At 39.4% G+C, this 17292-nt stretch overlaps 1 protein-coding gene across 1 annotated transcript in view; it reads left to right on the top strand.

The window, feature by feature from the left end:
• Nucleotides 1-4504: 4504 nt before the first annotated feature.
• The window catches only part of DTWD2 (DTW domain containing 2), a 119774-nt gene continuing 106986 nt past the window's right edge, over nt 4505-17292 (top strand). The window contains exon 1 of the mRNA XM_033110683.1: nt 4505-4803. Coding sequence (XP_032966574.1) covers nt 4586-4803 — 218 coding nt within the window. The 5' untranslated portion in view covers nt 4505-4585. The remainder of the gene's footprint in view (nt 4804-17292) is intronic.

The following is a 17292-nucleotide window of genomic DNA, read 5'->3' as shown; positions in this document are numbered from 1 at the left end:
TATGTCAGTTTAATTCTGAGGCTCAGACAAAAAGGACCCTAAGAGGTTTAGTAAAGGTAATGGTGTGTCTTCCCTACGAGTCAAGGAACATGGGTGTCCTCTAGAACTGCCTTCTGCTGATAGCCAGCAAGAAAATGACAACCACAAGGAAATTGAATTCTGCCAGCAACCTGAATGATGAGCAAGGAAATGGATTCTTCCTTCGAGCCGCCAAAGGAATGCAGCCTGCTACCACCTAGATTTTAGCCCTACGGTATATATATATGTCAGATTCCTGACTTACAGAACTGTTAAGGTAATACATGTGTGTTGGTTTAAAGCCACTAAATTTGTGGTAGTTCGTTAGAGGAGCAATAGAAAACTGTTATTCCTTTTGTTATAACTAATGTTATATAAAGAAATGTTTTATCTTTATTTTATTTAAATAAAAGTTTGTCCAATGCTGAATCCTCATTTTGCTGGGCTGGCAGGGTATTCAATCCCAGACCCTATTAATCCCAGGCTCTATCAGGGACATACAAGTTCCCAAGGATCTTACCATGTGCCAGATTAACCTAAAAATAAAAGGCCAGAGTGAGAAGCAATAAGTGTTTGAGATCAAAAACAATAGGTATTTGGGAAGCACTGTTTTAGGGAGAAGAAACTCAGTGTACCAATTAGGAGGGCATTTATGAGAAATGGAAGGGGAACAGTTATGTGAATAGAAGGAATTTCTATAGGTACAGATAAACCAACACAGTAATGCTAATTCTAAAGAAGGCTTTTAATTTTCAGTCCAGCAGTCGTAATATCTTCTTTCTTGTTATGTTTGCACACAGTTGTTGTGGGGTACAATGTGACTTTAGGCTCAGTCCAAGGGTTATTTTGCCTGGTTTTAACATACAGCTCTGAGGAGTAAGGCACAGAGGGCAGTTCCTCTGTGATGGTACCTCCAACTCCATTTTAAAATGGCTCCATTTGTATTATTTTTCACAGCAAAAACATCAGGGAGGCCTCTTGGACCTTTTGTCATCATTTGCTACCAATGAGATGCCATTGCCCTGCCATCCTGATCCCACATATTCTGGTGGTAGCTGCAGGATCTTCACAAGGCTGGGAAACCTGGGGTCTAGGGCATGGGAGTGGAGTTTTTGTCATCCTTTGTCCTTTTCTGAGTTAGAAGAAATCTTCGGTCTAACAGTTTTTGCAGTTACTCCAACGGCACTTATCCATCCCCACCCCTACACACACACACACACACACACACACACAAACCAACCAACCAACCAAACAAAAACAAACCAGGCTTGATGCTCTAAATCAGTTTTTACCACTCAAACTCCCCTGAAGGAAAGAATCACAAAGTCTGGCTAGCTACTAGGAGTTGAGAGAGAAACAAAGGATAAATTACCATCTCAATGGATTGTCTTGTAACATTCCTACACTGTTAAATTGGTTGTATTCCTTAAAGAAACTTTTACTCTCCTTTGGTGTCTTGGCGTTTCCCAGAGGTTGGGTCACTGATGGTCTTTGCTCTGCTACCAGGGTCTGTCTCAGGCTGGTAGCCTCACATAAAGTAGCAGCTGGCTGTGTGGGGGATCCATTTCCTCAGACTTTCAAGGTCAGGGTTCATAAACCTAGATATTGGGTGAATTTCTTGTTTTCCGGAGGGGGAAACTCTTTTTTTCTCCCGACTCTGGCTGTATCCCTCCTGCATGGGGATTTTCTTTGATTCTGGTCAACCACTGGGAGAATGGGCTATAGTGAAGCAAGGATGGGGCAAGTGATCCCTTATGTGCCTGGAGCAAAAATCCTAGGCAAGAGATGATGGAAGCTTGAACCCAGGCAGAAGTAGTAGGGAAGCTAAATGGCTGGACTTCGAATACTTTTAAGGGTAGAGCCAATCACCTGACATGGGATGCTAAAGTCAAATATAAGGCTTGTCAGGACTCATCTGCCTTCACGTACCTTATAATTGAAAGTCCAGAGGGACCTTAAGTGATTTAAGAGAACATTTCACATATTGAAACTAGAGAAGAGTCACGTGAGAATTTAATTTTGGTAGTTGATTCTCCAACCTAAACCTGCAATCAGTATTTATTTTCTGATTGTCTTTCCTTCCTACAGTCTCCGTGTTTTGATTATCTCCCAAATCCTACATCCATTACCAGGTGAGTGTGTAAGCCTTTTCCTCTTTCTCCCTCAGAGTACTCCAAAAGAAATGATGGGTGCTGTTTGCAGAGGGATAGAATGCAAGATGTTTAAAAATAATAGCTCTGTATTCTATTCACAAGTTTGATTTTAAGATAACCAAAAACCTAACAGTGAAACAAATACTTTAAGAAACATAATATTGTCTATTACTGTTAGTGATAAATCTATTTTATTAAGTAGAATAAAGTATTAATAAATGAAAAGAATGAGCACCTGTAATGACGGGGGAGAGGTAGGGGGGAAGAGGGGAAGAAGGGGAGGAACATGCTAGAGGTGCTAATTTATTTATTTAGCAATATCTAATCAATTTATTTAGCAGTATGTAATAGCAAAAGACAAAGGCACTTAAAAGAATGTGCTAATGACGAAGTAAAAAAGACTAAGTATATTGATAAGAATGTCATGTCAAAGGAGTACACATACATGCAAGTTTAAGAGATCTCAACATATGTTCACTTTTGATCACAAATCACTTGGCTAAATATACAAATAATATCAGTAAGAAGAATCCAAAAGCAGTAATAAACTCTATAGGATAACACCTATTACAGTAGATGCCAAAAGCTCACTAAACCTTAGGAAAAACAACAGTGGAAAGGTCAGGAATCAAAACCTTGCCAGGTCTGCAGCTGAAACTCAGGCATCTCCCACTGCTGCTTGCTAGTTCCCCAGAATGCTGCTGCTGTTGTCGTTGCTGTTTAAGTTAGGGTGTCTTCTGATGCTGCAAGCTGCACACAAGTTTCTAAAATGCTAACAAGTTCTCAAGAATGCTGTTGCTATTGCTGTTATTGTTGTTGCTGGAAGTTAGGGTGTCTCTTGATGCTACAAGCTGCAAGCTACATACAAGTTTCCAAAATGCTAACAAGTTCTTAAGAAGGGGAACAACACTGGAGAGGTTGGGAACCAGCCAGACCTCACCAGGTCCGTGGCTGGAAGTCAGGGAGTCTCCAGTTGTTATAAGCTGTATGTTGTATATGAGTCTTCAAAATATTAGAAAGATGAAGAATCACCAATGACAAATGACCAAATGACGAACTTTACACTGCCAACTGAGGTCTGTCTTATATATTTTCTCAGATGTACCTTAGAGCTCCTTGTTCCTGCCTCCCGCTCTGGGAATGACCAGTTCCAGGAGGGCCTGGCAGTTACTGTGATAAGAATATTGCTTAACCAGCTGAAGGGCCAGTTCATTCAGACAAACAACACCTGCTGTTCTCGCCTGGGACCATCGGCCCAAGTCCTTCCAAAGCCTGGTAACATGCCTGTCACGTCATTGTGATATAACTTAGTTTCTTCTCCCCCTCATCTGCTGATGTGGGCAAAACAGACAAAAAGCAACACCCTCCTATATCTCTCCTGCTGGGAACGAGGCGAGGGAGAAATTTTAACCATAAGCTAACCAATACCATTCGTGCAGTCTCTCATGTGGGGGAACAAAAAGCTAACTGAAAGCTAACCAATACCTCATGTGCAGTCTCTCATGTGGGGAAACAAAGGAACAAAAACTAATACACAAAAGCTCACATCAGCCAATGAAGGCAAATTTTCCTCAACATCTTCCCTGCAGCACCCATTTGGGCATGTAGTCTTTTGGCTTTCGTTCTAGGTGGACTTCATTTTGGCTTTTAAAAAATCTGTGGGTTATACTGCTGTTATGCCCGAGCTGTAAAAACTTGGGCAAGGTCGTTCTCTTTCTAGAGCTTTGCTTTCTCATCCATAATATCTCAGCCCTTCTATTGCCTCCTGATCTTAGGGGCCTAAGACATTTAAAAATCTCATTTAACAAATACTTGGTGTCTACTGTAAAACAGGAAAAATACCAAGAAGTACAAGATACGGAACACAGGTCCCTGCCCTTCTAGAGCAATAAATTTCCATGAAACAGATAAGAGGGAATCCAATTTTCAGTCAGTACAGCCTCTCCTGCATTGGTCTTTAGCTATGAAGTACAACAGCTGCTGCAGCTGCTGTGTGCACTCACCCAGCTAATTGTTAAAGTGTCATGCTAAGGCGGAGGATGCAGAATTCCATCTTATTTTCACCTTTTAGAGAAGTGAATTTAAGGAAGGTTCATTCAGGTTTGCTACCTGAGGTGTTTACAGCGGTGATTGATTCCTTTACTTGTCTCAGGCACGCTAATCTAATCTCACTTGCTCCCCACCAAAAGAAGCCACACTTCCCCATCAGGTTCTAGGTGAAAAGTCCCACTGGCCACCGACCAATGGGCTCGTTTCTTTTCCTGCAGGGCGGGATCTCCAGCATAAACTTTGGAGACCCGCCCCCCTACGTTGCGTGTGTGCGTGGCAGCGTACGGCGCGAGCCGATTTCTGCAGCGTGTGGCGCCCCCCGGCGGCAGCGGGGACTCTATGAGAGCCGGACTTGAGCGCCTGTCATGGAGCCGCAGAAAGAGGCCGGAACACCCAGGGACCCCGTGGCGCGGCCGCCTGCGACCTCACGGTGTGAGACGCCTAACGAGGAGGAGCGCCGGGAGGGCGGCACAGCGCCGCCGGCGGCTGTTCTGGACGAAGAGTCGGATGGCGCCAGTGCAGACGGGCTATGGGAGCTACCAGTGGAGCCGGCAGAGCGGAGGCCCGAGTGCAGCCGCTGCAGGTGACTGCGGGGCGGGGGGCGGGGACCGAGACCCGGGACGGCCTTCGGAGGAGGCTGCAGCGCCCCCTTCCGGGGAGGCGGCTGCTGCGGCTTCCGCCCCGGGAAGCGCTTGCTGTGGCATCTCCGCGTTTAGGGCGGTGGGTGCGCTGGTTGACCTTGGGGTCACTGAAATACTTGTCACAGTTCTTTTGTAACAAGCCATTTATCCAGGTTCATGATTATTTAGCTTACTTCCTTGCACTGAACGTGTCATGTGATTAACAGACAGAAGTTCGGCTGTCAAGAAACTTAAAGGGATCTGATGGGGAAGTAAGGCTTAATGGCAATAGCTAACACTTTTATGCTTAAGTGACATAGTCATCTTACAAATGAAAAAAACATAAAATGTGTTAGAGCAGAGAGAGACAAAGTGGCCATTGGAATCGGTAAAGATTGTATTCAGAATTCTGAACTCACTTGGAAATATTTATTTAGCACCTGCTGGGTGCCAGGCACTGTGCTAGCTAGGTCCTGGGAATGCAGGCTTAGATAAAACAGACTTTGTCTCTGCCCTCCTTGGGGCATTTACAGGCTAATGAAGAGACAATTGATCAAACAAGCAACACCACCACCAACTGTTAGGCTGGTGCAAAAGTAATTGCGGTTTAAAAGGTTAAAAATAATTGCAAAAATGCAATTACTTTTGCACCAACCTAGTAACGTTATTGAATACTTACAGTGCCCGATTGTTGGAGTGCTTTTCAAGATTACCTCATCGTGCTGGTGTACTTCACAATTCTGAGGATCGCTTTCCATACTTGTTGGAATCTCATGCTATTCCGATACACTATTCCCTTTACCTCCTGGGTGTTCAGGATCATTTTCTTTGCTTACTGAAGGTTCCATCTATCACCTATCTCTCTGTTACCCTTCCCAGTTTTAACTATTTGATAGTGCATCTACTTCTTCACCTCGGAATCACTCTGCAATTTGTCATCAGATTTTACACTGCCCTGAAATGGCTCTCACTAAAGTCAGCAGTAATTTCCATGAGATGAAATCCAATGTTCACTTTTCACTAGAACTCTTTGGCAGCATTTTGCAATCGAGTACTTACTTCTTGGAACAGTCTCTTTCTTTGGCTTCCCTTTGGTTTATCTGACTTCTCTGCCTTTGTCTTCTTTGCCTGTTGGGCTTCTTCAGGTCTTGATTCTAGATTCTCTTCTCTCCTAACTGCACATACTTCCTGCAGATGATCTTACCAGTTTCCATGGGTAAGTTATCACCTCTACCCGAATATCTGTGGCCCATACCCTTCTCCTGAGCACCAGACTTAGGCGTTCATTTAAATGTTTATTGAGTGCTTTGCTAATCATTGGTAATGCAGTGGAGTCTGTGTTCATATGTAGTGTTCAGTATGTTATTGGATACAGATAATAAACCAGTAAACAAGAAACCAAATACATAATTACAGATTGCGGGGAAAAACAGCAACAAAACAAACAAACAAAAACAAGAAATGTCATAAAGGAAAGGATTGGGTTGCTATGTTAGAAGATAGCAGGATGGTGCCAGGAAAGATTTCTGAGGAGATAGCATTTATATTGAGATTGGAAAGATGAGGGGGATCCAGCCAGGAGAAAAAAAATCTAAGAAGGGGAATAGTACAGACTGATTGAATGTCTTAACTACTTGAGTATTTGGAGTATCCTATCTTGAACATCTTGACTTTTTCCCAGGGCTAGATTGTAAGACCTCAGAAAAACGGATCTTGAGTGTAAGGAGCTTACTATATTTTCTAAACGTCCTGTGTATAGTAGTAGACACTCAGTAGATCTTTGAGGAGGATGAATGATTTGTGTCTAGAAGGGACAGTATATATGGACAGAAGGGTGTTGAATATCATTTATTTTAACGAGTTCTCTAAAGATGTTAGGAGATAACACTTAAAATGTGGCAAAGGGGCCTTAATAGGATGCTGAAAGCAAAGTGTTTCAAATATAAATCCAGGACTAAATTATCACGCTAGATTTATCATGTAGTTTTCAATCTTTTAATGAACTGCTAATTATAAATGCTGTATATACTTAAAAAAAAATAGTCTTCTTTGTTGAGCAAAGGTTTATAGTTTTTCTAATTTGCTTTCCCTCTTCAACAGACTTTGTGTTTTAGAGCAGTTTTAGATTCATAGCAAAATTGAAGTGGAAGGTATAGAGATTTCCCATACGTGCATAGTTTGCCCCAATTATCAACATTCCCCACCATAGTGGTACATTTGTTACAATTATGAACTACATTGACACATTGTCACACAGATTCCATAGTTTATAATGGGGCTCACTCTTGGTGTTGTACATATTTTGAGTTTGGACAAATTTCTAATAACATAGATCCACCATTATAGTATCATACGGAGTATTTTTCTGCCCTAAAAATCCTTTTTGCTCTGCATTTTCACCCATCATATCCCCTAGCCTGATCTACTTTTTAAAAAATAAAAAATGACTTGCTGTATTTTAGCTTGTTTTCAGTTACATTTAGTTAATACTTTAGGGTTATGATTCATTCCAACATTTCTACACTTTGCTTTATCTAGTGAAATTTTCTACCTTTTAAAAGCTCTTCTCCCACTTAACATGCGATGCATTTTATTTGCTTTAATGGGTTAGAATACAGTTGTAGAGTATGGAGACTGTTTAGGTGTTGTCAATAAAATATAAAGTAATTGATGGCTCTGTGTATTTTATTTCATTAGGCTGTTAGGGTTTTGTTAGTTCCCTGGGTGAACTTCTTTACGTTTATGCTTATAATAGTTTTAAAAACTAAAAATCATCCTTAGATTTGAGCGATCAGTTAAGTCACAATTATTTGGCCATTTACTTTAAACAGTATTCATTTCTGTAAACACATTACTATAATTGTCACAGCCTGTGGAGTTCCAAAAATTGGTTTTGTTTAGGAAATGCAGAGTTAATTTAACTTCTCATCACAGCCTTTCTCTTTAGAAAAACAGCAGATGAGGTGTGATTAAAAAATATGGTGAATGTTTAAAAAATTATTACGGTAAAAGACACATTGCCGTTAATCCCCCTCAAAATACTCCCCCTCGCTTCAAATACACTTAACCCGTTGTTCTTGCCACTTTCTGAAGCAGTTCTGGAAGTCGTTCGTGAGTGTGTTTAGTTGCAATGTCGTGGCTGCCTCAATGTCCTGAATCATTTTGACTTTGGGGAAGAGCCAGAAGTTTCCCAGTGCCAGATCTGGTGAATAAAGTAGATGACAACACACCATAATGTTTTTATTTGACAGAAATTGTGTACCAGAAGCGATGTGTGACAGGGAGCATTATCATGATGGAGGATGATTTACGGCACACTTTAAAACACACCTCTCAACCGTAGCTCACACCCGACTGACTGCACTGAACAAGTTGAAACTTGTCACACACTGTTACTAAGGTTTGACACACCACTTCCCATATTGAAGATCCCTGCCTTTCCGCTGGATGGTGCACGGCAGTAGCATTCACTGTATTTTCTGATCACACCTTGTGTCTTAAACATGAATGGAATGTTCTTTAAAAGATCCCAAATTAATTTGTTATTGCAAGATACAGATTTTATAAAAAGTATGTTCCTGTTAGAGGGAACAGCATGTACAGTAGTACAGTGTATAGAATGTGATGTATTTGGAGAGCTAGGCAGAAAGGAGGTGAGAGACGAGGCTGCAGAAATTAGTGGTGGTTGCATTTCAGAAGGGCCAGATAATCTTTGTTAGGGAGTTTGAGCCTAATGCACTAGAACCCAACGAACCTGGCCACTGAAGTATTTTTACGAATATATTTGAATGGTGGTGACAAGTTTGACTTCTGTAGGTGCCTTTTAGCTATTATAGTTTACTCTCTCTTTTAATTTTTAAAAATGCAGATTGGATGGTAATACAGTAGTAAAAAGCTTGACTAAGAAGAGTTGGGGCCTCATTCTAGTAAAGATGCTAGACATCTTAATTACGCTTTTATATCTTCTGTGCATATTTCTATCCACAGAACTATCCTGAGGGCAAGAGGTAGAAACTACCTGCAAATCGTTGGTCATAAGAATAATGGAATACTGTCTAAATACAGTGTTGTTTTGTTTTACTTTGTTTTGTTTTAATCTGTCTGAGGGAGGGAAATAGCAGGGAGAGCTTGCACACAAACTGACACAGCTAGACCCTGAGACAGAAATTTTTCTCTCCAGTGCCTTCCCCTAGAGTTGTAAGGATTATAATAAACCACACCAATGTATTTAGCACCCATTTATTAAGCAGTGGCCATCTGCAGCTTACCACCAGGCCTAGGTATTTTATATACGATATTTCTTATAACAGCATTCTAGAGTTGATGACATTGTTAAATGATAAGGAGGTAGAGGTAACAAGCAAGTAGCAGAATTGGGTTTCCAGTTGCAGTCCACTTGGCTTCCAGCTCATGGAAGCACTTGACCTTGCTCAACACTCGCTGAAGAAAACTTACGATTTAGTTTGCAGAGTACTTGTAGTCACCAGTTGAAGTAGAGCCACTAAGGCTGCAAGAATAGCTCTGATTTTCATACTTTTTAAGCTGAAGTATATTTACTTCAAGCTTAGTAACCAGTTGCCTGAACTTTAATATCCTCTAGCTCCTTTTTTAAAACAATTGATATAATTGACATATAACTATGTAAGTTTAAGGTATACAACATGTTGCTTTGATATATTAATATATTGCAATGTGATTACCACTGGTAGTGTCAGCTATCTTCACATAATTATCAATTTGATCTGTAAAATTTTTTTATTAAATTTATTGGGTGACATTGGTTAGTAAAATTATATAGGTTTCAAGTGTACATTTCCATAATGCATCATCTATATATTGCATTGTGTGTTCACCACCCAGAGTCAGTTCTGCTTCCATCACCATATATTTGATCCCTTTTACTCTCACCTACCACTCCCCTCCCCTCTTGCCCTGTGGTAACCACTAAACTGTTGTTTGTGTTTATGAGTTTTTGTTTCTTTGTTTATTTGTCTTGTTTGTTGCTTTTAGTTTTATATTCCACATATGAGTGAAGTCATGTGAGTCTTGACTTTTTCTGTCTGACTTATTTTGCTTAGCATTATGATTTTAAGATCCATCCATGTTGTCACAAATGGCAGAGTTTCATCTTTTCTTATGGCTAAGTAATATTCCATTGTACACATGTACCCCATCTTCTTTATCCAGTCATCTATCAAAGGACACTTTGGTTGTTTTTATGTTTTGGCCACTGTGAAAAATGCTGCAATGAACATAAGGGTACATATATCTTTACTAACAGTGTTTTCAGATTTTTTGGGTAGGTACCCAGAAGAGGCATTGTTGGGTCTTATGGTAATTCTATTCTTAATTTTTTGAGGAACCTTCATACTGTTTTCCACAGTGACTGTACCAATTTACATTCCCACTAGTAGTGTATGAGGGTTCCTTTTCCCCCACAACCCCTCCAATACTTATTATTTGTCTTGATGATAACCTTTCTAACATGTGTGAGGTGATATCTCATTGTGGTTTTGATTTGTATTTCCCTAATAGCTAGTGGAGTTGAGCATTTTTTCACGTATCTGTAGGCTGTTTGTCTTCTTGGGAGAAGTGTCTGTTCAGGTCCTCTGCCCATTTTTTAACTGCATTGTTTGTTTTTGTTGTTGAGTTGTATGAGTTCTTTATATATTTTGTATATTAGCCCCTTATTGGAGGTGTTGTTTGCAAATACCATCTCCCATTTTGTTGGTTGCCTGTTGGTATTGTCGATGGTTTCTTTTTTCTGTGCAGAAGCTTTTTAGTTTGATATAGTTCCATTCATTTATTTAAGCTTTTACTTCCCTTGCCCTTAAGGTCAAATTCATAAAATCCTCTCTGAACGCAAGGTCCATAACTTTAGTACCTATGCTTTCTTTGGTGTAATTTATTGTTTCAGGTCTTATTTTTAGGTTTTTGATCCATTTTGAGTTGCTTTTGGTAAATGGTGAAAGAAGCAGTCTAGTTCCTTTCTTTTGCACATGGCTTTCCAATTTTCCCACTACCATTTATTGAAGAGGCTTTCTTTTATCCATTGTATGTTTTTGGCTCCTTTGTCGGAAATTATCTGCCCATATATATGTAGACTTATTTCTGGGTTCTCAGTTCTATTCCATTGGTGTCTGTTTCTTTGCCATACCATGCTATTTTGATTTTTGTTGCTTTTTAGTATAATTTGAAGCCAGGGAGTGTAACTTAGCTGAGGGTTTTTACATACGGCCTTTATTATGTTGAAGTAGTTTCCTTCTATACCCATTTTATTAAGTGTTTTAATCACAAATGGATGTTGTCTCTTGTCAGATGCTTTTTCTGCATCTATTGATATGATCATATGATTTTTTATTTTGTGTGGTGTATCACATTTCTTGATTTGTGTGTGTTGAACCATCCTTGTGCCCCTGGAATGAATCGCACTTGATTGTGATGTGTTATCTTTTTAATGTGCTATTTGATTTGCTAGTATTTTGTTTAGGATTTTTGCATCTGCATTCATCAGAGATACTGTTCTCTACCTTTCTTTTTCTGTGTTATCCTTACCATGTTTTGGTTTCAGGATAACAGCCTCATAAAATGAGTTAGGAAGTGTTGCCTCCTTTTCAATTTTTTGGGAGGGTCTGTGTTGGATAGATATTAAAATATCTTTGATTGTTTCGTAGAATTCACTACTGTGTTTCCCTAAAAATAAGACCTAGCCGGACAATGAGCTCTGATGCGTTTTTTTGGAGCAAAAATTAATATAAGACCTGGTATTATATTATATTACCAGGTCTTATATAAGACCTGGTCTTATATTATGTAAGACCTGGTCTTCTATTACAGTAAAATAAAACCAGGTGTTATATTTTTGCTGCAAAAGACGCATTAGAGTTGATTGTCCGGCTAGGTCTTATTTTCAGGGAAACATGGTAGTGTTTGGTCAGAACTTTTGCTTTTGGGGAGGTTTTGGATGATTGTTTCAATTTCCTTACTGTTGATCAGATTATTTAGATTTTCTAGTTCTTCGTGATTCCGCCTAGGAAGGTAACATATTGCTAAGAACATGTCCATTTTTCCTAGGTTATTGAATTTGGTGGCATATAGTATTCTTGTATTTCTGTGCTATCTGTCATGATTTCTTTGTCATTTCTGATTTTGTTTATTTTTGTTTTTTCTCTTTTTTCCTTAGTGAGCTTAGCCAGGTGATGGTCAATTACATGAATCTTTTCAAAGACCCAGCTCTTTGTTGCATTAATTTTCCATATTGTCCTTTTTCTCTATTTCATTTAATTTTGCTCTAATTTTTATTATTTTCTTCCTTTTGCTGACTTTGGGTTTCATTTGTTCTTCTTTTTCTAGTTCTTCATGATGTAATGTTAGGTTGTTAGGATTTTCCTTGTTTCTTGGGATAGTCATGTGATGATATAAATTTCCCTATTAATACTGCTTTTATAAAAATGGCGGTGTGAGGTGAGCCTCTTGAAATCTCCCCTGGAATTTACAAGAAGTTGAACAACTATAACTCCACAAAAGACTCCCTGCACAGCAGACAGGCTAGACTAAGAGGCACACTGCAGAAATAACCTAAAGTTGGGCAAATTGCGCGAGCGGGGGGTGAGGGGAGGAGGGAAGGGAGAAGTACAGAGACGGAGCTGGGGGGACGTAGGACACTGACCTAGCTCATTGCTCTGAGCTCGCTGCATCCCGGAACTACCGCAGCTGCAGGAGTGGGAAGAACTCGCACCATTAGGGCTCTGCTTATGGCCTACAGGGCTGAGAGGACAGCATATAAAACGGCTGAACCCAACGCTCACGGCTGAGACCTCTGAGCAAAGACTGAGGGAAGGAGGCTGAGAACGGTGGTTTAAGCCCTCACTGCCACAGAGAACGGAAGCCATAAGTGCTGAAACTAGCCGCCCACTCCCTGCCCTTCCAGAACTCGCCCCGTCCACACCTGCCCAGTGCTAGAAGTGGAACAGTAGCAGTGTCAGATCAAAAGAACAGAATATTTGCAGTTCTGAGAACTGTGGTTCACAGACAGATTCGCAGCCCAACTAGTTCCAGCAAAGGGGAGGGAGCTGTGGAAGCAGGACTGGCTGTGGTGGTGGTCACCGCCATTGCTCTGGACCACCTCTCACAACCCACCCCGCCCCTGTCCCCACCTATCTGGGTGGATCCCTGCAGGAGTAAACAGAACTGCTGAAACAAACGGGCTGTGAATCTGGTGCAGGAAGAGCTTTGGAACTTCAAAAGCTCGCCGCATCCCCACATGGACATGGCTCCCTATGACCCAGGCGAACTGTTAACAGGAGAAGCCCGCCTTCCAGGGAATACCCCCATTGTGTGAGAAGCTGAAATAGTGCAGAGAAAACATAACGCTACAGTGTGAGAGATAAAAAAAAGGCTGCAGTAGGACAGGAAATAAAACATTCTACCAACACGTACTGGAAAACAAGAAAGACCTCTTCCTGTCAACCTGTTGCAGAACCCACTCCTGTAGATGTCTAGGAAGAGAAATAATAAATCATTAATTGCCATGAATAACCAAGGCAACAAAACAGCTCAGAAAGAATGGGAAAAGTCTCCAGAAAATGAACTTAAAGATATGGAAATATGTGACTTAAATGACAGAGAATTCAAGATTGTGGTTCTGAAAAAACTCAACAATATTCAAGAAAACGCAGACAGGCAGTTTAATGAACTCAGAAACACAATCAAAGAACAACATGAACATTTTACCAAAGATTGAAATTTTAAAAAAGAACCAAATAGAATATCTGGAGATTAAGAACTCAATAGAAGAATTGAAGAATGAAATAGCCAGCTTAGGTAGTAGAGTTGATCAGATGGAGGAAAGAATCAGTGACATCGAAGATAGAAACCTGGAAATGACATGGATGGAAGAAGAAAGAGACTTGAGACTTAAAAGAAATGAAAGAATTCTACACCAACTTTCTGACTCCATCAGAAAGGGCAAAATAAGAATAATGGGCATACCAGAAGAAGAAAGAGACAAGGGAACAGAGAGTATATTCAAACAAATTGTTGATGAGAACTTCCCATCTTGTGGACAGAACTGGATCCTCGAATCCAAGAAGCAAATAGAACACCCAATTACCTCAATCACAACAGGCCTCCTCCAAGGCACATTGTATTGAAGCTGTCTAAAATCAACGACAAATAAAGAATCCTCAAAGCAGGCAGGGAAAAGAAGACTGCAACCTACAAAGGAAAACCCATTAGAATATCATCAGATTTTTCAGCAGAAACTCTACAAGCCAGGAGGGAGTGGAGCTAAATATTCAAACTATTGAAAGAGAGAAATTATGAGCCAAGAATAATATATCAAGCAAAGATATCCTTTAGATATGAAGGAGGAATAAAGACCTTTCTAGACATACAGAAGCTGAGGGAATTTTCTAAAACATGACCTGCACTACAAGAAATACTAAAGGAGGCTATTCGACCACCATCAACAGGGACAATTTGTGGCAACCAAAGCATAAAAAGGGGGAGAGTAAAGGCCTGAACCGGAATATGGGAATGGAGAAAGTAAGCATGCTGAAGAAAATGGAATACTCTAAATATCAAACTTTCTTTTACATAAATTTAATGGTAACCACTCAAAAAAAATTCAGAACTGAAATATATACTGTAATAAAAGAAGAAACAGAGAAAAATCATAGAATGCCACCACACAGAAATAATAGACAACAACAAAAAGACAAAGAAACAATGGAGACACAGTCTTACCAGAAAACTAAAGATAGAATGACAGGAAATCCTCACATATCAATAATCACCCTAAATGTAAATGGACTGAACTCACCAATTAAAAGGCACAGAGTAGCAGATTGGATCAAAAAACTAAACCCAATCCTATGCTGTCTCCACGAGACACATCTCAGCTACAAGAACAAGCATAGACTCACAATGAAAGCGTGGAAATTGACACTCCAGGCAAATGGTTTCCAGAGAAAATCAGGTGTATCCATACTGATATCAGATGAAACAGACTTCAGGGTGGGAAAGGTAACAAGAGACAAAGATGGACATTTCATAATGGTAAAGGGGACTATACAACAAGAAGACATAACAGTCATCAATATTTATGCTCTCAATCAGGGAACACTGAAATATCCCAAGCAATTACTAACAGAACTAAAAGGAGAAATTGACCAAAACACAATTATACTAGGGGACTTAAATATATCATTGACAGCTATGGATAGATCATCCAAAAAGAAACTAAATAATGAAATAGCAGGCCTAAATGACACATTAGAGAAAAGGGACATAATTGACATTTATAGAGCACTTCATCCTAAAAAATCAGACTATACATTTTTTTCTAGTGTACATGGCACATTCTCAAGGGTAGACCATATATTGGGACATAAAACTAGCCTCATCAAGTTTAAGAGCATTGAAATCATACCAAGCATATTCTTTGATCATAAGGCTTTGACAGTGCATATCAACTGCAAAAAGAAAGCAGGAAAAACCAAAATACATTGAGATTAAACAACATACTTTTAAAGAACGACCGGGTCAAAGAAGAAATTAGAGGAGAGATCAAAAGATACATAGAAATAAATGAGAATGAAAATATGTCCTACCAAAATTTTTGGGATGCAGTGAAAACAGTTTTAAGAGGAAAATTTATATCATTACAGGCCTATGTCAAGAAACAAGAAAAATCCCAAATAAATAACCTCACGTTACACCTTAGAGAACTAGAGAAAGAAGAACAAATGAAACCCAAGGTCAGCAGAAGAAAGGAAATAGTAAAAATCAGAGGAGAACTAAATGAAATAGAGAACAAAAAGACAACAGAAAAAATTAATGTGACAAAGAGCTGGTTCTTTGAAAAGTTTAACAAAATTGACAATCCTTAGCTAGATCTCTAAACTGAAAAGAGAGAAGACACTAATAAACAAAATCAGAAATGAAAAAGGGGAAGTTATCATGGATGCCACAGAGATACAAAGGATCATCCAAGAATACTGTGAAGGACTATATACCACCAAAATCAGTAACCTAAAAGAAATGGACAAGTTCTTAGAAACATATAGCCTTCCTAGGCTGAACCATGAAGAACTGGAAAATCTAAACAGACCGATCACCGGTAATGAAATTGAATCAGTCATCCAAAACCTTCCCAAAAGCAAAAGTCCGGGACCAGATGGCTTCACTAGTGAATTCTACCAAACCTTCAAAGAGGATCTAATACCAACCTGCTCAAACTCTTCCAAAAAATTGAAGAAGAGACAGTACTCCCAAACTCATTTTGTGAGACCAACATTATTACCCTGATACCAAAACCTGGCAAGGACAACACAAAAAAAGAGAACTACAGACCAATATCTCTGATGAATACAGATGCAAAAATCCTAAACAAAATTCTAGCAAATCGAATGCAGCAATACATTAAAAAGATTATTCATCACGACCAAGTGGGGTTTATCCCCGGGGCACAAGGATGGTTCAACATACACAAATCCATCATTTTGATACATCACATAAACGAAATAAAGGACAAAAATCATATGAGTATATCGATACAGAAAAAGCATTTGACAAGATACAACATCCATTTATGATTAAAACACTTAATAAAATAGGTATAGAAGGAAAATACCGTAACATAATAAAGGCCATGTATGACAAACCCTCAGCTAATCTCATAATTAATGGTGAAAAACTGAAGCCCTTTGCTCTACATTCAGAAACACGACAGGGCCGTCCCCTATCACCTCTGCTTTTCAACATAATGTTGGAAGTCTTCGCCAGAGCAATCAGACAAGAGAAAGAAATAAAACAAATCCAAATTGGGAATGAAGAAGTTAAATTGTCACTCTCTGCAGATGACATGATGCTATATATAGAAAACCCTAAAGACTCCACCCAAAAGCTATTAGAAACAATCAACAAACGTAAAGTTGCCAGTTACAAAATCAACGTACAAAAGTCCATTGCATTCCTACATACTAATAATGAAATCTCAGAAAAAGAAATACAAAAACAATTCCTTTTGCAATTGCAGCAAAAAGAATAAAATACCTAGGAGTGAACTTAACCAAGGATGTGAAAGACCTATATACTGAAAACTATGAGACATTTTTAAAAGAAATTGAAGAAGACACAAATAAATGGAAAGAAATTCCATGCTCATGGATTGGAAGAATCAACATAGTTAAAATGGCCATATAACCCAAAGCAATATACAGATTTAATGCAATCCCCATCAAAATCCCAATGGCATTTTTTAAAGAAATAGAACACAAAAATCAGATTTGTTTGGAACCACAAAAGACCCCGCATAGGCAAAGCAATCCTAAGAAAAAAGAACAATCCTGGAGGTATCACACTCCCTGACTTTAGCTTATACTACAGGGCAACAATAATCCAAACAGCATGGTATTGGCAGAAAAACAGACACATACACCAATAGAGTA

This window comes from Rhinolophus ferrumequinum, chromosome 7 (genome assembly GCF_004115265.2).
Source record: "Rhinolophus ferrumequinum isolate MPI-CBG mRhiFer1 chromosome 7, mRhiFer1_v1.p, whole genome shotgun sequence".
NCBI classification, from domain to species: domain Eukaryota; kingdom Metazoa; phylum Chordata; class Mammalia; order Chiroptera; family Rhinolophidae; genus Rhinolophus; species Rhinolophus ferrumequinum.
Note: the sequence above shows the minus strand (reverse complement) of the source record. Positions and strands in the feature narration are given on the sequence as shown.